This window comes from Lutzomyia longipalpis, chromosome 1 (genome assembly GCF_024334085.1).
Source record: "Lutzomyia longipalpis isolate SR_M1_2022 chromosome 1, ASM2433408v1".
NCBI classification, from domain to species: domain Eukaryota; kingdom Metazoa; phylum Arthropoda; class Insecta; order Diptera; family Psychodidae; genus Lutzomyia; species Lutzomyia longipalpis.
In genome coordinates this window covers 40,047,793-40,070,702 of record NC_074707.1, presented here as the reverse complement: position 1 = coordinate 40,070,702, position 22,910 = coordinate 40,047,793, and the positions used below count along the sequence as shown (strand labels likewise).

Here is a 22,910-nt window from a genome sequence, read left to right as displayed (position 1 = left end):
AGAACACGGATGCCCAGCTCCCACTTCAGTTTGGTGGTGAAGAAAAAAGCAAAATGAAGCTTTTCGTGGTGCTAACTTCCGTTGTGCTCTTGATAGGATGTGCAGTTGGTGTGAAGGATCGTTTTGATAACTACAAAGTCTACACTGTGAACGTTGACAATGAGGCTCAACTGAAGGTGCTGTTCGACCTGGAGAAGGTCGCTTTCTCCAGCTACGACTTCTGGAAGCGTCCAACGAAAGTTGGTCTGCCCGTTGACATCATGGTTCCGCCGCACAAAGCTTCGGAATTCGATGAGATCATGCGATCTCTCAGCTTCACATCAACCTTGAAAATTCCCAACGTTCAAGTGTAAGAGCTGAAAAAAAAAGATTAGATTGTTTGCCAAAAATTCACCTGTTGATGAATCTCCTCTCCTGTTTAGGCTTATCGACAATGAACAGCCAAAGAACCCAAGAGATGGATTCAATTGGGAGCGATACTGGACAATGGATGAAATTAATGAGTGGCTGGATCAGATTGTGGCCGAACACAGTGATGTCTTGACTCCAATTAGCTACGGCTACAGCTATGAATTGGAAGAGATCAAGGGAGTTCTTCTTTCGTACAGAGTAAGGACTTAACTGATTTTTTGAATCCTTTTTAGTTCTAAGCATGAAATTTAATTTCAGCCAGGAAATCCTGCAATCTTCATTGAATCCCTCATCCATTCCAGGTAGATTTTCTTCTCAAAGATCTTCATAAAAATCTTTAAATTTGAAAACGTTTGAAAAATTTTAGAGAATGGATCGCTGGTGCTACTACCACGTGGCTAATCAATGAGTTTTTAACATCAACTGATCCAGAAATTCGTCGTATTGCTGAGAGCTACGACTGGTACATCTTCCCCGTAACTAACCCAGATGGTTATAGGTACTCTCATGATGTGAACAGAATGTGGAGAAAGACTCGCTCCCGTCACGATCTGTACTGCTTGGGAGCTGATCCTAATAGGAACTTTGGTCATATGTGGCAGGGTAAAAAGGATCTCTGGCCTTACCATAATAATTAGTCAGATCTATTCATAATTTTTTGTACTTCACAGATGGAACCGGACCAGGAGCAAGTAATGATCCTTGTTCAGATATTTTTGCTGGTCCTGCTCCCTTCTCTGAACTTGAAACCGGACAACTGGCTAACTTTGTTCTCCAACGTACAGATCACATTAAGATGTATCTGTAAGTTTATACAAATTCAAGCCAATTCAAGCTTAATTCCCTAAATTGTTGTGATTGTTCTAATTAAAATCCTTTTTCTTTTAGGTCCTTCCACTCCTTTTTGGAACTTCTTCTTTATCCTTTTGGCTACACTGCTAACCAAAGTCCCATAGCCGCTGATCTCCAACAAATTGGTGAAGCAGCTGCTGAACGTCTTAGGCAACCATTTGGTACTGAATACCGCGTCTTCAACGGACATTCGCTGTACATTGCAACAGGAAATAGTATTGATTGGACCTATGGTGCAGCTGGAATTAATCTAAGCTATGCCTACGAATTCAGAGACGATGGGACTTACGGATTCCTTCTTCCTGCTGATCAAATCATCCCTAATTCAATTGAAGTTATGCAATCCTTAATTGGTATGATTGATGAAAGTGAAAGGCTAGGACATCTGCCCTGACTGACTTGGAAAAGCTCTGACGAATTCTTATAAACAGGATTCAAATTTTTCAAAAATGCATTTCAAAACAATAAAAGAAATAAATGGAATTTGGCATTATATAAATTATTCGAGAAGATAGAGCTTGAGAGGCTTCAAAATATTATGAAAATGGAAATTAGAAGGTGGATTGTACAATAACGACACTAAATTCTCAATTTTCCTTCCATTAAAGTTATCAACTTTTAACAATTTTTTGAATACCTACCAATTCAAACGTTTAACGTTAGGTATTGTTCTACCTTTTGGCGTTTTTACTTCGCTTTGACCGTTTTTTAACGTTTCGTGTCTCTTTTCTAAATTCTTTTCCAAAGTTTGATTTTTAATTTCCAACAATTAACTATCCTTTTCTAACATTTAGCATTACTTTTCTTTCCTTTTAGGATGTTAAGACTCCTAAACAACCTTCTTAACTACATCACTGTATAGGACAACTCAATACTTACCATCCTGTCTACAAGAAAAATCTTCAAAAATTATTTAAGAACTTTCTTTCTGCACTAAAACTTCCCAAGAAGAGAGTAAATTTCCACTAAAAAAATTGCCATTAGTTGCATGTTTATGTTCATGTTGCTCCACCAATTAAATGCTTTTACGAAAATCATTCCTTATTGGACTCCTTCCAAGTAGTTTACACGCCTCCAGCCAAATGGAATGGAAAAATCTGAGAAATAATGTCCTTAAATCTCTTCTTGTTCTAACGATACGTGCAGAGAAAATTTTTAACTTATCGAAGGAAAACACTTTTGAGTTAATTTTTCAATTTAATTTATTACATTATGTAAATAACACAATGAATACTTCATCATATTTCCACTCTTCAAGTAAAACTTTCTTCCTGCGAACTTCTTTTCATCTAACTCTTCACACTCCTTTGCGTTTTTTTTTGTATTTTTTATCAATTTTTTTTCTCTCGATTTTTATTAAAACGACCTTAAATCAAATAGCAGTCTTAAGACCTACAAATTACATTTTATCAATTAATTAATTAATATATTCTTCCATTTTCTTTCATTTTTTTTTGTTTAGTTTACACGATTTCCGGCAACTTTTTTCGCATTCCTTTAGAATAGTTTATTAATTAATAAAATCTTTCTTCTATTTTTTTTTAGAGCTGCTCTCGCTACGTTTCCCCTCAATGGAAGGGTTCATTTTTCATATAATAAATTCTTTAAAATAAAATAATTATTAATACAGCATTTCTTTTTGTTCAACGCAAACAAATTATAACATTGATTTATTTTACGGATCATTTGGTTTCTTTTTGTTGTGTTGTATTTTCTATCTTTTCTGTTTACAAGAAGGTGCAGGAAATACTAAAAAATGTGGTTGATATTCTCATGTACTTTGCATCTTTCACATCGAGATTAAGCAGGGTTTTATTTTCTTTCTTCTTTCATCTATTTTCCATAACATTCTCTCTCCCTTCACACGCACGAAACGTTTGTCGTCCTTAAACACTTTTTTTTCATTAAAATTTATTCATTTAAAATAATTATTTCATAATTTTTATGTACATTTTTTTTTCATCTGTGATTCATTTTCTTCTTCATACAGGATCAATTTGAGAATTTTTTTCATTATAGTGGATTTCATTTTCTTTTTGCTAAAAGATTCTCATTTTTAAAATATTTTAATTGTTTTTGTTCAATTCTTTTTTTTACAACACTTGAATTTATTTTTCATTTTTTTTTTGCAAAGAATCTCTTTGAATTTTCTTCCTTTAATAAAATTTTTATTTCTTTTTGTTCGAAACATTAATTTGTGATTTTTTTTACTGTGCAATGGGGTTGTTTTGTCATTTCTTTTCAGCTCTTAAAAATCTTTAAAAATTAGGAGAAAAATTGCAGAGCATTTATTTTCAAGTTTGGAAGCCAATTTCCCAAAACTTTTTCTCAATTATTTAATTATTTATTTAAAAAAAAATTGACGAAAAGAAGTATATCACAAATTCTTTTAAAATGTAAAAAAAAAAAGATTTATGGCAAACGATATTATATTGTGAAATTAAAAACAAATCAATAAATTGAAAGTATAATCCACATACTAATCCAAAATGCAATTGAATTTTACATTGATTCTTCTCTCCAATTGCTCGTGGATTTATTTTTATTTAATTATTTTTGATCCCCCCTTTTATTTGTTTTTTATTTATTTTTTTTTAATTAAATTAACAATTGTTATCGCAACTATAGCTTCTCCTAACTCAAAAAATCCATCCTCTCTTTCTCTCGCTCAGCCAGCAACAGGAGAAGGATATTTTGTGTGAAGCCTTTTATACACAGTGTTGTTGTTGTTTTTTTTTGCAGAAGAAACAGAAAGACACACTCACCACATTCATACGCCGCTCTCATCTCAACACATTCACTTCAATCGAGATTATCTTGGAAAATTAATTTGATATAGCCCGGAGTTCCGACTAGAGGCGTAGCACAGAATGGGCACACAGCTTGGAAACCATTTGTGCCATGAGGGATGTCCACGTTAGCCCAGTATCTGTACCCCAATGAAAGAGAGAAAAGAATATAAATATAACAATAAAATTATAAAACTTTTATTATTTTGTAAGCTCAGTGAGTACGGGGACATTGTACTACATACTCATATTAATTACATCCATTTTCTACACCTCTCTCTCTCTCTCTAGAATTTTAGTACGGATAGGAATCATTCTAGAGAATTTATTTTTAACGAAAGAGCAGTGCGACACAGAAGAAAAAAAATTCTTTAGAAAATTTATTAGATGAGGAGAAAAAAATCAAAGGAGTTTACTTATTTCTGTATGGAAAAACCCCGAATAAGAGAAACAATAAGGATTTGCTAAATAATTTTAAGGATCAAGAAAAGGAAAGAAATTGCCAAAGAAACTTATCATTTTCCCATTTTCGGATCAGCTAAAAAATACCCAAATCTCTTAAAAAATGAAAATCGTGACGTCATTATTGCGTTTTCTTTGTATTTTACATCCTGTGAAACATTTCCACTAATGTTTCATTGGTAAGATTTACCAATGAATTTCTGAAACATTAAAAAAAACTATTTTTGAATATTTTAGAAGAAAAAAAATAGCTAAAATATTTTTTTCTTTTGGAAAAATTGTCCAATTTCAAAGAGATTTTTTTTGATTATATTTTCATTCTTTAACCCTTTAGCGTCCAACGTGAATCATAAAAACATTGAAACATGCGCTCTTTTATCGCGATTTTTATTCTATGAATTTTTTTTAGAGGACTTTTCTCATTCAGAACGTCTTCTTTGGCCCCTTATGCGTGAATTTGATGCATTTCTAACATGGAAAAACAATTACATTCTTTCTTAAATAATTGAGAAAATAAAATGTTTCACGTTTGGTTCAGCGTATGACCCAAAAAACGTTAAAGGGTTTATTAATTTTTTAGATATCCTAATCATGGTCTGATTGAAAATATTTCAAAAATACTTTATCAAGACTTACCAATGAAACATCAAGAGAAAATGTTTCATATGCTTACAAATAAAAAAAACCTGAATGATGACGTCACTCCATGTGTTTTTCGGCAAATTTTACGCCATTTTGAGGATTTCTCATTATTTTCTTTCTTGAAAATTAGGTGTACCCTGATTGTTTCCATGAAAGAAAGTTAGATGAAATAAGTCTGTGGTTTGTTAACCCTTTGGCATCCAATGAGTGGGGCCCATTAAAGGGAAATTTCAAATGCAAAAAATAGGACTTTTCAATTTTTTCCTTGAAGTTTAGTCATATTTTTGGCTGAAAACAGTTTTTCGCATTTTCTGACTCTCCTGTTGATTTTAGAGCAAATCTGTATGGATTTTTGTGTCATCTCGTACCTACAGGTTCATCAATGAGCTCGATAGATATATACCAAAGGAAAGTTTCAAATGCAAAAAATATGAATTTTCAATTTTTCTGGAACATTTTTCCGACCAAAACGGAATATTCTTCTGTTCAAAAGCATAATTTTCTTATTAAAAGATTTGATCCCCATTCAATAATTTGCTGTCTCAGACACGAAATGTTATATTTTGAAATATTAAACGTAAAATCAATTATTTTTTCAAGTTGGAAATACGTTTTTGCGTCGAAGAGTTCAAAAAGAACGTTTTGACTGAGAAATTAATGTCTTCAGAGAGCATCCACAGATTAAATCAAATGTTTTTATGTTTCACCCGGTTGTAAAAAAATTAACCAGAATTTGCCCAATTTGAATGCATAGAAAAGGTTTAGAAAAGTTTTCATTTTAACAAAAATTCTCTAAATTCAGTTAAAAGATGAATTTTTAAAATTTCTTAAGCAAAATTTCAGGAATTTTTGTTATGAATTGACTTTTCCAAAAATTTTAAAGTCAAAATTTTCGTTACAAAATAGTTAAAATATTTCTGCGAATATATCTACGTTAATAGCTCAAAGAATTCCTCAATTTTCCAACACTTTTGAAAGATGAAGAAGCGCAAATTTTCAAATTCTCTTCAACCTCCTTTCTATTGATTATTATCTATTCGATTAAATAATCTCATCATATCAATTTTCTAAGCAAAAAATTCTCGTTCTGAGCTCTTCCTAGTCAGCGTGTAAGCATCAATGAGTTTATTAATTAAATCACATCAGAACAATGACCAGTAAATTGCCATATTTTTGTTTAACTTTAAAAAAACGGCACAAAGTAATCCCATAAAATGATTACCACGTGCTAACATACAGCTCTTTCATTGCTCATCAAATGCATGCATTTTGGGCTTTCACAAACCCACCAAATCCACACACAGAAGAGGATTATTATCAGCAATTTTGCTATCCCCTGAATATTCTATGAAAAGCTCAAAGAGGAGAAATGATACATGTCACAATAAATTATATAGTATTTCAACAGAAAAAAAAAGAAAAAAAACTCATCAACATCGGCACTTCTTCATTGCTTCCACTACCATTATATTCATCAACGAGGTAAATTGTCGCTTCGCTCCAATTTTCCTCGCCCCGCTTCGCGGGGGGTTTTGCGCTTCGCGCAAATTTTAGAGAGAAAAAATTGTGATGATTTATAAGTATGATTGGGCACACCTATCAATCCCAAAGAAAAATTTGCAAAGAGAAGAAATCATTTTCATACAACATTTCCGGCGCCAAATTAAAAAATTCGCAAAAACTGCATGAGAGTTATATGGGGGCTTTGGGGGGAAAATGGATACGGCCACTCGAAAGCGCCTGATATAAGGAGCCTCTGTACCAAATTTCATCACGATCGGTCAAACGGTGTAGATTTGTATAGCTGTACAGACACGAAGATTACCAACAAACAGACCTTTCTTTATTATATAGATGGAGAGCACTCATCAAACCCAAAAGAAAAAACTTGCAAAGAGAAGAAATCATTTTCATACAACATTTCCGGCGCCAAATTAAAAAATTCGCAAAAACTGCATGAGAGTTATATGGGGGCTACCCGAAGGGGGGCTTTGGGGGGAAAATGGATACGGCCACTCGAAAGCGCCTGATATAAGGAGTCTCTGTGCCAAATTTCATCACGATCGGTCAAACGGTGTAGATTTGTATAGCTGTACAGACACGAAGATTACCAACAAACAGACCTTTCTTTATTATATAGATGGAGAGCACTCATCAAACCCAAAAGAAAAAACTTGCAAAGAGAAGAAATCATTTTCATACAACATTTCCGGCGCCAAATTAAAAAATTCGCAAAAACTGCATGAGAGTTATATGGGGGCTACCCGAAGGGGGGCTTTGGGGGGAAAATGGATACGGCCACTCGAAAGCGTCTGATATAAGGAGCCTCTGTACCAAATTTCATCACGATCGGTCAAACGGTGTAGATTTGTATAGCTGTACAGACACGAAGATTACCAACAAACAGACCTTTCTTTATTATATAGATCTTCTGTCATTAATTTACCCCCAAAAATTGCATGAATTTTCACTCATTTAATAGCACCAAGTCATGGGGAAAATGTAGTAAAAAAACGAGAAAATTCACCACAAAAACCAACATAAAAATATCATTAATCTAGATCTGATGCTTTTTATAAATATCTACACATCATTATTTTTTTTTTTTTTTCATTTAAAAAAAAAGTGTCGCAATTGCAAAATAATTTTGTGGTAAAAGATGAAAATGTTTGAGGGGGGAAATATAGGTCACAATTCGTGATAAGCTGGGAGAGAGGTACAAATCATGGATGCAACTTATTCATATTTGATCTGAATGAGGTAGAGGTAGAGAGGGAGAGAGATGGAGGCAAAAGGTGGATGGATGAGATTAAAATAGATGATTTCCCAGGCTGTGAAAACTCACTTGACTGTCTTCTCTGTCGCCATATGACCGCACGGGTTAAATGCATAAGTTGGTGGTCCGGAATCAACGTAGAAGGCAGGTTCAATTCCCATGCAAAGTGTCACAACGGGACCCATTTCGAGACACATTGGACACCTCCTTGCTCCGGTACTTTTGTCCTGACCCCAATCGTGGTGTCCTTTTTATTTTCATTTTGCACACAAAGACATTTTGCACAATCATCCCAATGTGTGCAAGGATGCAAAAAAAAGAAAGGAAGAGAGAAAAGAAAAATCAATTAATCATATTTCTTGCTTTGTGGAACTTTTCTTAGTTATTAAATTTCAACTTTTGCATTCCTCTGAGGTACAATTTAATACTCAGAGTAATTTTAATGATATGAAGAGTAAGAAATTCAGAGCGGAAAATTCTTGAATCATTTTTCATTCAGAATTTTCTTGTATTAAAATTGAAAAGGAATTCTAAAGAAATTTTAGTGAATAAACTCTTTTCGTTAAAAAATCAATGAGTGTGTTTAACAATAAATTAAAGAAATCTACAAAACCTTTATTTAAATAATAAATAAAGTTTAAAAATAACCCAAAAATAGGCTAATTTCTCAACATGATAAATCATTAAAAAATTCACAATTATTGCATGAGGCAACACAGTTGAAAAGTTAATGGATAAACTTGATAGCAACAGAACTAAATTTAATTTCTTTTACTTTGCTGCTGTCTTCCCTTGTAAAAAGGGAAGGTAAAATCATGATTGTATACTTATATTTCTGAGAAAATCATGACTGATGGAGGGCAAATGGACTTTCCATCCTTCACTACAACCCCCACAGACATATAAATGTAGAGGGGCCCACCCACATAACTTCCTGCAGAGTGAAAGCATAGCAACTAACCTTGAACATGGCCACAATTTAAATACACATAGGGCTGGTTTACATGTTCACCGAGAGTAACCTTCCGTGGAATCACTAATGTGTTGAGGCCAACCGGACACTGTGGACGTCCAGCGTTGATTTCATCCACTAACTTCTCGAGGTCTCTTTTGGTCTATTTTTTTTTTCGATCCAACCCCGCAACATTGCGCGCGATTGATAATAGAAAAAAAAAGACATTAAACAATTAATAGCACGTGGCTTGTAAGAGGAAATAAAATAGAAAAAAATGCGTGTATTTCTTACAGGTGAATTGTGGAGTCCTTCAGCAGATCGCCACAGTAGCGTAGCACCGCATAAATCAATTAATGTCCCATCCTGCAGAATGTTGGATTCATCGAAAACAGGTATCCCCTTTTGTTGAGCCGATCGCGACTCACGCAAGCTGAACACATCGCCACCCACTGAACACTCACGCCACAGTCCGCATTTGGCATTACCGCCACAAAATTGTCCCTCTGGATGCATTATTAAGACACCATTTGTCGTCAGACCATCAATCTCAATATTATCCTGCCACTTTGTTGCCTTTTCCTTTAAATTAAAACAAAAAACTTTTTAATACATTGCTCTAAAAATTATTAATTTACGTTATTATACTGTGCAATGTTTTAAAACCTCGTTGAGCTTTCGGGAGCTTTCTATTAAATTCTCGGAATTTTTCATTAAAACTTTATAATTTATTTTTATTTTTCCTAGAAAATGCAATAATATATTACACTAGATAAGCATTTTATTTCTAAGAAAACGTTTTAAAATGTTTCTCTGCATTTTATTATAATTTATACTGAATTTATGGTATGTGTCTTAACTAAGATATGTTTTATGGTATAGTTAAGTAAATTCGCGGCAAAAGACTGCAGGCAGTGCTAGAAAGCTGAAAATTGGCATAAATGTTCCTTAGGGCATATAAAGGAAGGAAAATGAGTGCGGTTTGGTTTCGTCCGCTAAAAAGCATATGGCGGCCAATTTTCAAAATGGCGTCCTTTTGAGTTATAATGTAATCTAAAGTTTGTCGTAGGTGGCCGAAATTTTAGTATGTTATAGCTGGCATCAAGACCTTTTCAACGATAGATCATTTGACTTCCTAGGTGCCCTAGAACCTAAGATTTTGCCATTTCTAGTTGTTAAAAAACCCGTAAGCAAATGAAGTAAGTTGATTAATTAAAAAAGAAAAATTTCAGGAAAATATCTAACTTTTTATAGCACAAATTGTGTCTTGGCTGTTTAATTTTTTTTTAATACCTATTTAAAAAGATTTATTTATTTTGTTCTTAATGAATAAACTTCGAAGATTTTTTGAATTCTTTTGAATTGAATTAGCTAATTAATGGGTCTCTTATTCCTAAATTTTTTATAGCACAAAATGCGTCTTGGCTATCTATCTAAGCAAAAAAAAGTATAAAAAGAATTTTTTATTTATTTATTTTTGTTTTTAAAGATAAAACCTTCGCAGATTCCTCTAATTTGTTGAAATGAGTTAGGTAATTTTTTGGCTTCTTTTTCAACAAAATATCATTTTTTATAGCACAAAATGCGCCTTGGCTGTAAGATAATTTAAAAAAAAAAGTACTTTTGTGTTCTGTCTTTAAGTTCCCTTTCACAGAACTTAAAAAATCTAACAAAGAAATAAAAAGGTTTTTAACAAAATCAAGACCATAATTGTTTTTTGATCTGACATAATTTAATATTTTTGTTCTAAAAGAAAAAAAATAACTAATAAGCTCTGTGACATGATAAATTAAATTTCCCACCTAGTTTATAGCTATTTAAGTGGGTTTTATTTCCAATAATAATTTGATTTTTTTTTGATAATGAAATTTTTGAACTATTGACAGTTTTTTATGAAAAAATTCCATGAAAATACAATTAGAGAAAATTCAATTAAAGGTTATAAAAAAGTGCACTTTTTGCTTTTCATTTAACGCCCTATCGTCGTTGAAAAGGAAAAGCGGGAAAAACTGTATTTAACATGCTATGTGTGTAATCTATGTGGGACTATATACATGGTACAATTGATATAATTGCCGTTAATCAATGATGAATGTTGGAAAAAATTCTCCAACTTCATATCGCAGAGGAATCAATAATATCGATTTCGTCTCTTCTATACCACCGCAATTTTTCATTTCATCCCCCGCAGCTTGGTATGAAAGTTTTTCTCATGCAACACAACACTTCAGTCATCAATTTTGTAAGTTCGAAACAACTATTCCAATATTCATTATGTTCAATTAAAATTTTAGTACAGCACATAACATAAAAAATGTGTTTCATTAAAATCCTATCTATCCATATAACTAATACACTTAACTAATAAATTATTCTATACTCATAATAAAATAATCAAAAAGCTTTTCTGCATTATTAATTTTCAACAAAAAAAATCAATAAAATCTGTAAAAACTTTATCATCGAACCATTTAAAGGTCTCTTAAAATTAAATTTGAAAAAATGAATGACTTGTGGAATTTTCAGAGAGACAAAGAGAAAGGAAAACAATCAATAATTCATTTTGAAAAAACATTCACAAAGTGGAAAATCAAAGAACTTCTCTTTCTCTATTTCACCTCCACCCCCATAAAATTTCCACAAAGTAAACCTCTTTTTTGCAAATACACACATAGTGATAAATCTCTGCAAGCTATCCAACAAATAAAAAAAGCAAAAGCTCCCAAAGAAAACGGAAAATCATTTATCAGCGGAGCTTCTTTTTTTAAACATTTCCCTATCTGTGAGAGAACTACAAAAATCCCGTTGATGTTGTCACATGAGAGAGAGAAAAGAAACAACAACAAAAAACCCGTGAAAGAGGAAAAGAATAAATTGTAGTGGGTGGAAATTAAAGAGACTTGGAAGTACGTTTTTTTCCCATTGCTGGATTTATTTTTATTTTTCCAACTTGCGGAATATCGATTAATGAAGAATAATGAATAAATCAATGAATAAAACAGCAAAAAAATCTTAAGTTTATCGAGAGTTTATCAAATGAGATGAGAGAATTCAATTAAGGAGAATTATTTCAGGAAAAAAATTAATTCTTTGTTATCTAGAATACAATGTGAATCATTCTTAATGCAATGTTTCTTTTTTTTAGTTTTTCGTTGGAAATTAATTCTTTATAGAAGAAATTCTAATTTCACTAAAAAAAACTTTTTTATTCAATTGAAAGGTTTCACAATGAAAATTAAGTTTTGATTTTTTTATTTAAAAATAATTCATTTTATGAATCAATAAAAGCCCTTTGTACTGCAGAATTTAACTCATTCTTGTCACTCATTTACTTTTAGGGTTATTTAATTTTGATTTTCCTGTTATCTGCAAGTTATTCTTTTTCCTTCGTTTAGTGCCAAAATTTTTTTTAACGTTTTCTTTAATTACAAAAAATCTACTGAAGCGAATCTGATAAAAGCTTGTAAGAACCACCATTAATAGACAGAGAAGAAGAACAAATTAAAGAACTATTATTCCTCGCTCTCTCTCTCTGCTAATATTTTCTCTCTGACCTCAAAGCTCCTGTGAAAGCTTCATTAAAATTGATGAAAAATTCTAAGGAGCCGTCAGAAATGGTCTAATGGAAGAACTAGACGTTCAGCTTAGTTATAAATTCATGTAGTTGTGTTTTAGTGTACAACATTCCCCATCCAAAAGAACCTCTTATGCAATATCGAAAGCAACGAGTGCAATTAGTAATGATAAGATATAGACAAAACTATTTTCCTTATCAGACTTTTTTTTTGCTTAAGGCTAAAAAAAGAATGACTTGAAATTCTCTCTAATCTTCCTTTCGTCTTTGTGAAATTACTTTCAAGTGTCTACATGAAAGTTTAGATTGCAGTATTTGCCTAAGAAATTGCATGTCATAAATTGAGAAATATCATAAAAAATACATACAGAAGAAAATTTATTCTGTGTCTTTTTTTTTTGTTAGAAAGCTCTTTTGCTCTTTTCTCTAGACAAAAGACAAACATCTTGCATTTCCATCAGCGCAGTGTCTATTTTAGCAAAATATTTTGCACACAGACAACTTGCAAGCAAACCCAACTAATCAATTTAATCCCTCATTTCTCATAATCTCGACCTACTTTCTTCAGTGTGTCTTGTTTAGTGTTTTTGCGACATACAGAAAAGCAAATACTAAATAACACTCGTAAGGTTCTAAAAAGGATAATTCTCATTGAGAAAAAGAGAGGGTTTTTGGGATATGAAATTGTGCTTTTATAGTCTTCAAATTCATTATGTGGCGTTAACCCTCTCTTGAAGTTTTAAACAAACATATTTTGAAAGGATTAAATCTCTCTCTCCCTCTCTTGCAAATAAGGACAATGATTTAATTTTTAGCAACAATTTGTGCGAATTGAGAAAATTGCACGTCATTTGGGTTTTAAAACACATTGTTTTAAATTAATTTTAGTTTTGCTGTTTTAAGGCAAAAACAGACAAAAAAGTAATTAGAAAAAGTATTAACCTAATTTAGAAGAATTCGTTGGGAAATGTTTAATGTGACTTCCAATGTCTTTTTTACATTATCAATGCTGTAAATGGGAAGAATTACAAAAAGAAACCATAGTACAATGTTTGCTTAACAAGCTCTCTCAACTCTTTGTTTAGTTGCTTTGAAAGTTTTGACAATTTGTCGATCCAATTAAAAACTTACTGTGAAAGTTCTTTTTATGACAAACTAAAGTCAAAGTTTTAAAATTTATATTGAGCTTAAATTTTGGACTGATTAACAATCTTTTCTGCAAACTTTCTATACCAAAATCCACAGAGAATCATAATTTTTTCTTATCAAAATAATCAGGATATCCCAGACGTGCAATTTAAATGACTTTTCCTACAAAACTTCCTTTAAAAAATACCAAGGGAACCTCAGCAAGAGATTACAAACTTTCCAAACTCTCAAAAAGCCAAATAGAGTTTGAATAAAATTTTAGTTCCTCCCCCCTTTCCCTAAATCCCCTCTCTGATTTTTCCTTCGTGGAAATCCATACAAAAGTTCTTCTCTCTCTTTTAGTACTTTTATTTGTCATCATCCCATTCAATTAGACTTTTGTGTTGATACAAAAATAGATTTCTTCAGTGAAAAAAAAAAAAAAACATGAGAAGAACAATTTGAAGAAAATGTTACTGGAAGAAGAAAAAAAAAACATGGACACTTAAAAGGTTGCCTCATAGAGCACGAAAATAAAACTAATTTCTTCTACTTTGTCTTTTTGCTTTCTCACTCTCATTTTTTGTTGTTGTTGTTGCTGTTAAACGGCGATATCTCATGGTATCACACACGACGATACTCTAGAAATATCACGATGTTTTCCTTCAACTTTTCCTCCACCTCCTCTTACATACATACTTATATTCTATGCTATATTTCTCAATCCCCCGCGCCCATTTACCAAAACCCCAAAAAGAAAACCACATAGTATCGTATTTTTCTGTATATATTTCATTCCGCTCCATGTGTGAGGCGTAAAAGAAGCAATTATCACAACACGAAGAAATATATAAAACTTTTAGTATTTCCCACCTATTTATATATTATTGTGCTAATCAATACGGGAAATATTACTCCTCCATATGGAGAAGTTTTTGCGGTGTGAAATATAACATAAAATTAGTTTTTTTAGTTTGTAATGTTGTGGGTGAAACTTACCCCTAAGAAAATATTTCGGCTGGAATCGAATCCAGCTGCATATATTCTTGCCTTGGAGGTTTCTGTTCGATCCACAAGAATTCTACATGCGAATCTCGATATTGTACTTTGCATCACTTTAGCGTCTTTCTTATCACCAGGCAGGGTGTCCATTACAACGAAATCAATGGGAGATTCTGATGATCTACCGACCTGTTGGAAGAAAAATTGAAAGAAGAATTGAAATTCAAAGTAAAATCAGGATAAAAGGATTTTTTTTATTAAAAAAAATGATTCCTTCGGTCTTTGAGATAAAAGCAAATCAGGGGAGTCAATAAACTTTTCCTTTGCCAATGCTAATTGACAAGACATTTCCCAACCTTAAGATTGCCTCTTGATTTTCTAAAGTGTTTGTTGAAAAGAATCTCTAACAGTAGTAGTTGTAAATAAACAACATTTATTTACATTTTATAACATTGCAAAGTTAGTGAAAAATTAACAAAACATATAACAGAGAATAGAAGAAGTTTTTCAGTGTGACTTTTGCCACGTTCCCAAAACCCCAAGCAATTTGTCGTGTATTTGCCATTGGATTTAGCAATATTTTAGCACTGTGTGTGCAATAAAAAGGTGAGAGAATATTTATGTTATATATTTTTCCAATTTTATTGTATTAACACTGAAAACAAAAACACGCGCTGAGAAGTTTTCTTAAGTGAATCTGTTGAAAAAATTAATAAATTTGCAAAACTCCTGTAGGTGGAATAAAAATATATATTAATTTAGGAGATAAGAGGGGTTTATATACATTAATACAAAACATCTACCAACTTGAATTTCCTTTCGTGGTAGCACGATTATTAAATTAAATTCATATGCAATCAACAACAAAGACTCATTGACCTAAACGATTAATTCTTCATGACATGTACCACCACGCGAGTACTCTAATCCACACTTCCATACACACAAAAATATGATCTTTATCCCATTCACTTGCAGCGCGTGAGAGAAATTTACAAAAGCAACACAATTTAGTTGTGAACTGTGTAGAATATTGTGCAATTGCCTCTTCGAGACAAAATGCATTTAAAATGCTGCACAACCCATTCAAAAGGGAGAGGACGACGATGTTTGTGGACGCCAAGCTATTGCTAATTATTACTCTTGCTCACTGCATCCGATGCACATCAAACGTGCAGTTGTACCACAAAAGAAAAACAACAACACACAGCAAAAACAGTCAAGTAACATCAAACACTATGATACTAAATACTCCACAGAGCAGTGTCGGACTATTTTTTTTTTGTCACAACACGCATTATTATTAATTACATAATCAACTGCATTTTTTCTGCAGACACATAATCTCACACGCACGCACTTTCCACCATATGTTGAGAGTTTTATTGAGAGATGAAAAAAAAAACGAATCAGTCACCATATGATTGGGTTGAGAGAAGATAAAAAGGCCGGATCTGTGTGGAATTGCAAGAGAAAAATCACTTTGGAAATACAAAACTGCCACTCAGACCTTGGCCTAACCCATTTCAACTTGGTGGTTTTTCTCTTTTGCCACTCAAGACTGTCTCACAGATCGTGGGTACATTGAATACTGCAGTAAGCAAATCTTTTTGCAAGTGGTGCATAGTTAATGTTGGTGGATTGGAAAGTTTTTGGAAGTTTTTGCTAGAGGGGAATTTATGCAAATTTTCTGTCTTTTTTTTTCTAATTCTAAGAACAGAGATTAAGCAAAAACATTAGAATTTTATAATTTTTTTTATGTGGCCAAGTTCCTAATTTTTTCTCAGAATTTTAGGGTTTAAAGAATTTTATTTAAAAAAAAACGTTAAAAACCAACGATTCGGACAATTTGACACCTTCTTCAGAGTGTTAAATGATTTGATTTCTTTGTTTAAAATGCAAATCATTTAATATCCTGAATAAGGACTAAAATTACCCGAAATATGGGTTTTAAATGAAAATTTGTAAACTTAAAAATTTTTATCGAAAATTTGAATTTTATTACTACAGATTCTTGAATGTTTCGTTAACACAAAAAATGTCAAGAATATTATAAATTGGAAATAATAACGAATATGTTCTCGAAATACTTCGAATAATCTTCAATATATTAAGAATTAAGAAAAGAATTTTTTATTTTATTATGTACATTTCAAAGAAAAATTCTAAAGTCAGAAACTTTCAAATCAACCCGCAAGAACATGAATTAAATCCAGAATAATCCGCACATGTTAATGGAATAAATGTTTCTATTATTCTAATTCTAACCATTGTTAATCGTATTGTGTTTGTGCATCCAACACAATAATAAACAAAAAAAAATGCAAACATTAGAACATCACGAAGAATTCTTCTGGGAAATTCTTCATCACTCTAGCTGTACTACATAGAATATTATCAACTTTGCGCGCATTTCATTATTTCTCCATCAATTGCAATTAAGAACGAGTCTCTCAACTTAACTTTTATCCATCCTGTATGAGCAAGTAAAAATTATTTTCTAACGACTTCTGCACAATTAATGTGGATAGAAAATGAGATAAAGTTCACAAAGAGAGAAAATATATAAATATAAATATAAATGCAAAGTAAAATATAACGGTAAAATATAAATATATATAGCTGCATGGTACAGATTAAGGAGAAAAGGGAATGTACATGGTAAGTTTCACTTACGGGCTGTGATTCTTCCTTCAGAAGCCAAGTTAAATATATGTAAATGCAAAGTCTAATAAATAGCTGCAGAGTATGGATTAATCAGAAAAGGGAATGTACTGGTAAGTTTCACTTACGGGCTGTGATTCTTCCTTCAGAGGTCAGTCTAAGTGTGATATTTGATACAAGTTTGGTGGTGCAAACTCTGGGGGAAGGTAACTCGCGCATTGGCTGTGATTCGTGGCGCGAGTCATCCTTCCCCAGAGTTTGCACCACCAAACTTATATCAAATATCACACTTAGACTGACCTCTGAAGGAAGAATCACAGCCCGTAAGTGAAACTTACCAGTACATTCCCTTTTCTGATTAATCCATACTCTGCAGCTATTTATTAGACTTTGCATTTACATATATTTAACTTGGCTTCTGAAGGAAGAATCACAGCCCGTAAGTGAAACTTACCATGTACATTCCCTTTTCTCCTTAATCTGTACCATGCAGCTATATATATTTATATTTTACCGTTATATTTTACTTTGCATTTATATTTATATTTATATACCTTATATATAAGGCGCCCCGCTTCGCGGGGCGCCAAATAGTTAGCGTACTAATTAAACGTGCAACTATATCTATATAATAAAGAAAGGATTTCGTGTCTGTACAGCTATACAAATCTACACCGTTTGACCGATCGCGATGAAATTTGGTACATAGACTCCTTATATCAGGCGCTTTCGAGTGGCCGTATTCATTTTCCCCCCAAAGGCCCCCTTCAGGTAGCCCCCATATAAAAGTCATGCTTTTTTGACTACTTTTTGAATTCGGCGCCATAAATATTGTTTGAAAATGATTTCTTCTCTTTGCAATTTTTTTTCTTTGGGTTTGATGAGAGCTCTCCATCTATATAATAAAGAAAGGATTTCGTGTCTGTACAGCTATACAAATCTACACCGTTTGACCGATCGTGATGAAATTTGGTACAGAGACTCCTTATATCAGGCGCTTTCGAGTGGCCGTATTCAGTTTCCCCCCAAAGCCCCCCTTCAGGTAGCCCCCATATAAAAGTCATGTATTTTTTGCAAATTTTTGAATTTCGCGCCCGATATGTTGTATGAAAATGATTTCTTCTCTTTGCAAATTTTTTTCTTTTGGGTTTGATGAGAGCTCTCCATCTATATAATAAAGAAAGGATTTCGTGTCTGTACAGCTATACAAATCTACACCGTTTGACCGATCGTGATGAAATTTGGTACAGAGACTCCTTATATCAGGCGCTTTCGAGTGGCCGTATTCAGTTTCCCCCCAAAGCCCCCCTTCAGGTAGCCCCCATATAAAAGTCATGTATTTTTTGCAAATTTTTGAATTTCGCGCCCGATATGTTGTATGAAAATGATTTCTTCTCTTTGCAAATTTTTTTCTTTTGGGTTTGATGAGAGCTCTCCATCTATATAATAAAGAAAGGATTTCGTGTCTGTACAGCTATACAAATCTACACCGTTTGACCGATCGTGATGAAATTTGGTACAGAGACTCCTTATATCAGGCGCTTTCGAGTGGCCGTATTCAGTTTCCCCCCAAAGCCCCCCTTCATATAGCCCCCATATAAAAGTCATGCATTTTTTGCACATTTTCGAATTTGGCGCCCGAAATGTTGTATGAAAATGATTTCTTCTCTTTGCAAATTTTATTTTCGGGACTGATAAGTTTTCCAAATATGCTTATAAACCATTATAATTTTTTCTCTTTGAAATTTGCGCGAAGCGCAACAAATCCCCGCGAAGCGGGGCGAGGTAAATTGGAGCGAAGCGACAATTTACCTCGTATATTTATATTTTACCGTTCTATTTTACTTTACATTTATATTTATATACTTTATATATAAGGCGCCCCGCGAAGCGGGGCGCCTAAGAATTCGCGTATTAATTAAATAAAATATTAAAACCCTTATATCTCCTGAACGGGTACATAGATTTTCTTAAATGACCTATCATTGGAAAGGTATTGACCTCAGCTATAACATACTGAAATTTTAACGAAATGCATAGTACAGTTTTTAAGATATTTAGACTTAAAAATTTTGGATATGCAAAATGTTGACTTTAGCGCCTCTTGCGGTCATTTCTCGAAATTTCAATGTTCTAGACATTTGTAGGGCTTCACAAAATCTTTTATTTGCGCTTGAGTTGATCAAAATCGGACCTGTAGAACCCGAGATATTACATTCTAACTTTGGAAGGCTATATCTCGAGAACGGCGACATAGATTTTCTTCATTTTTGGCATGGAGCTAGATAATATAGTCAGTTAAAACATATGAAAATTTGAAGAAAATGCATCGTGTAGTTTTCGAGATATTCATCGAAAACTCATCGAAAATTTTGTTTTTGATTTTTGACCCCCTAGCGGTCATTTTTGAAACTTCGGATGTTCTAGAGAGTTGTAGGGTTTATCGAGAGCTTTCATTTGACCCCGGGTTGATTAAAATCGGTCAAGCCGTTCAAGAGTTATGGCCGATTTTCGATAAAAATTTGTGACGGCCATATTGGCTAAACGGCTTGACCGATCTTCGAAAATTAGGCATCGTTGGAAAGGTCTTGATAGGCCCTACAACATATCAAAATTTCAGACCTCTAGCTATAATAGGGCCTGAGATATAGCGAAAACAATATTTAGGGGTGTTCCAAAATGGCGGATGGAGGGGTGGGGGGGTGGATTTGACCTCACCATCAGACGACATCAGGTCGATATACTAACTTTGCCTTTTACCGCAAGTCTCTATCTATTACCGTTCTCTTGTAATTAAGCGTTGTACTACGGACGGCCGGAAAAATTTTTTTTTTGACATACGTTTTTTGGAATGTGGGGACCCTAATTCGTGCTCATCCCGAGTTTGAGCCCGATCTGAAGACTTTGCATTTTAGGTGGTACACAGAAGCTGTGCTATTCTTTTCTTCGAAAGAATCACAGCTAAAAAGAGAACATAATCATACAAGAGAGTAATTTGATTGAAGTTGCTGGCAAGTGGTAGTATTTTTTCCACCAACATCAATGAAAGTTATAAGTGAAATTTTCTTCATTTCATTAAACTTGTTCTTAAGTATGGAACTCAATATACGTGAGAACGACAGCAGCCAATGATATAAAATGTAATACTATCATGAAGAAAAGAAAATGATCGATTTGTTCCACTTTTATTATGTACCAACTCGCATTTTCCTTCACCATATCGATTTGCAACAATCATAGTGATTTTTTCACTGCATCTCTTGTGGGCACTGCAACCTCTCTCTCACAGGAAGTTGCACTCTTCGACCGTGAAATCAAAGTTGAAGTGAAAACTCACACAATTTACCCATAAAAATCATTCCAACAAATTTCTCATTTTCTCTCCGGAAAAGTTAATTGAAAATCACAACTTGTTATCCCACCACACACACCACTTGAGATTGCTCTTAAATCACAATCAAAAAATGTTTATAAATTCAATGGGAGATTTAATCAAGTACTGCCCGTATTGCCCCATTTCTTTTTTTTTCTTTCCTTACATACGATATCGATACGATAGTACGAAACCGCATTGTTTCCATCTTATCAACTTCCGCAACTTTTGCTGAGTTTCTTCTTTTCTCCCAAACACTCCTATTTTTGCAAAGTATTCTTGGGTGGCAACACTAACGTTAATCAGTTCCCGCAGAGGCCAATTCAATGTGAGTGGGTGGATGGAATGCAAGTGCCAAGAGAGATGTCATCATTAGATTTCTGCACGTTTTTGAAAATCTTTCCCGCGGTCTCTGCGACGTGTTGATGAGAACTTAATATTCATCACCATCCACGACAGGTAATAACAATAAAGATTAAATAAATCTCCACGCGAGTTTTCATTGGGTTTGTCAAAAATAAGGAAATTTCATTAATGATTATGGGCTCATATTTTCTGGCTTTTTGCAGACATGGCTGACTAAGAATATTGTTATTTTCTTCAAAATAAAACTATGGTTTGATAAAAATTTTTATGGAAATTATTAAGGAACTATAAAGAATTTAAATGATAAAAACTGATAAAAAAAAATTCGTAGAGAAGTGGAAAGTACAGAGAGAAATAAATCAAAGCCTCCAAATAATATGGCCCCTGATGAAGGCCCTTCTATTGCGAAACCTTTGGGATAAGTAATAAATTTAATTCATTCAGAGCTTCTATTCAATATTCTTAACAAAAGAACTATTTTAATAAACATATTTCTTGAGCCTTTATTTCTGTTTTTTTTTTATATTCCAAAATTTAACATAAAACTATGCTTTCTGGAGATATTAATCAGTAACACGTGTTGGACAAAATATTCCCAGAGAGAAACTCCTCAAATTTTATATTTTTCCATACATACTGAGTGGCCCGAATGAAGCAAAATAGACAATCTAGTGTGGAAATGCGCACAATATCAAGAATTTATTCAAGCAGAGTCATTGAATATTTATTATCATAAATTTTATAGAGAATAATATAACCTGTGCTATCTCCTAGACAGCACTCCTCCACTTATCTTTGCTTCCTTGTTTGCTCTCTTAATTCCACCACATGTTGTCGGCATTTATATTGTTTTAGGCGCCCATTCGTCGACGAAATTCACTTTAATACATCTTTTTTTTTAATCTTTAAAATCTCCAACATATCCCATTTTCTTTACATAGGCGGTATAGGCTTTCTTTTATTTGGAATTGAGACATTTTCAAAACGAAACATTTTTTTTTATAACATTACAAATTGAGATTTTTCTTTTTTACTAATCTGTCTCTTTCTATTTTTCACTGTGTTTCTCTTTTATAAAATGCTATATATACCTACATACATATATAGCTATAAAGCAATACAACTTGGCGCAACAACTGCAAAGTGCAAAAGAACTCTGTTGGCATTTCAAGGCGACAGAGAAATTAGTTCCAAATGGGGAAATCAATTCAATTTTGCACAAGGGGAAACTCTTTTATTTTTATTTTGCACAGAAAAAAATCAATCTTCACGACTGAAGAAGAGAAGCATTAAACAAAAAAAAAGGATGAATGAATGAAAGAAGAAAAAAGAGACCTCGATTAAACTGTCTCGAAGCACTCGCAAGATTGGAGAGCTTCACCCACAAGAAAAGGCAAATATTTGTGATGTGTAAATTTAATACGCAAAATATACAAGATTTTTTTTATTATATGTCTTCCTTCTTCCATCTTCTTGTTTATTTTATAACTCTTTTCCGTTCTCCATTGTTGATTGTTGACGACGCAGCGGTGGCGGCATCGCATTTAAATTAAAAAAAAAATACTGGCAAATGCATTATAAACGTATTCAGTGCACACCAGAACCCACCTAAAAGTATCACAATAGCTTTTTAATTTATATTTAGGTGCGTATTCGCGTTCTCATGATGATTATGTCTTACGGGAGAACCGTCACACCAAAAGCGAACTCAATGAAAAATTTATTTTTCCTTTCATTTAAATTTATTGCTTTTCTGTCGCACTCTCTTAGAATTATTTTGTCTCACGATTAATTTTCTCTCCATTTTAATCACGGCTCATTTTATTTAAAGACAATTTATCACATCCATCAAATAACCATCAAAATTTTCATTGATGACCCCCTTTTTAGGGCTGTAGTAAAATTTCATTTTTAATTGC

At 33.0% G+C, this 22,910-nt stretch overlaps 3 protein-coding genes across 5 annotated transcripts in view; 2 read left to right on the top strand and 1 right to left on the bottom strand.

Moving 5' to 3' along the window:
* LOC129787307 (DNA-binding protein RFX2) overlaps positions 1–22,910 on the top strand; it is an 865,065-nt gene that overhangs the window by 365,087 nt on the left and 477,068 nt on the right. The gene's annotated exons all lie outside the window — the stretch shown is intronic.
* Positions 34–2,100, top strand: LOC129787340 (zinc carboxypeptidase-like). Its single transcript, XM_055822876.1, has 6 exons — positions 34–349; positions 423–609; positions 670–713; positions 779–1,014; positions 1,083–1,215; positions 1,300–2,100. Exons 1-6 carry the CDS (start codon positions 54–56, stop codon positions 1,655–1,657), a joined length of 1,254 nt encoding a protein of 417 aa, XP_055678851.1. The 5' UTR covers positions 34–53; the 3' UTR covers positions 1,658–2,100.
* The window catches only part of LOC129787328 (protein pellino), a 75,386-nt gene continuing 54,923 nt past the window's right edge, over positions 2,448–22,910 (bottom strand). For both annotated transcript variants that reach the window (XM_055822856.1, XM_055822857.1), the window contains exons 4-8: positions 14,586–14,777; positions 9,179–9,466; positions 8,894–9,047; positions 8,002–8,179; positions 2,448–4,192 (exon numbers count right to left, since the gene is read on the bottom strand). In XM_055822856.1, coding sequence (XP_055678831.1) covers positions 4,066–4,192; positions 8,002–8,179; positions 8,894–9,047; positions 9,179–9,466; positions 14,586–14,777 — 939 coding nt within the window. In that variant the 3' untranslated portion in view covers positions 2,448–4,065. The remainder of the gene's footprint in view (positions 4,193–8,001; positions 8,180–8,893; positions 9,048–9,178; positions 9,467–14,585; positions 14,778–22,910) is intronic.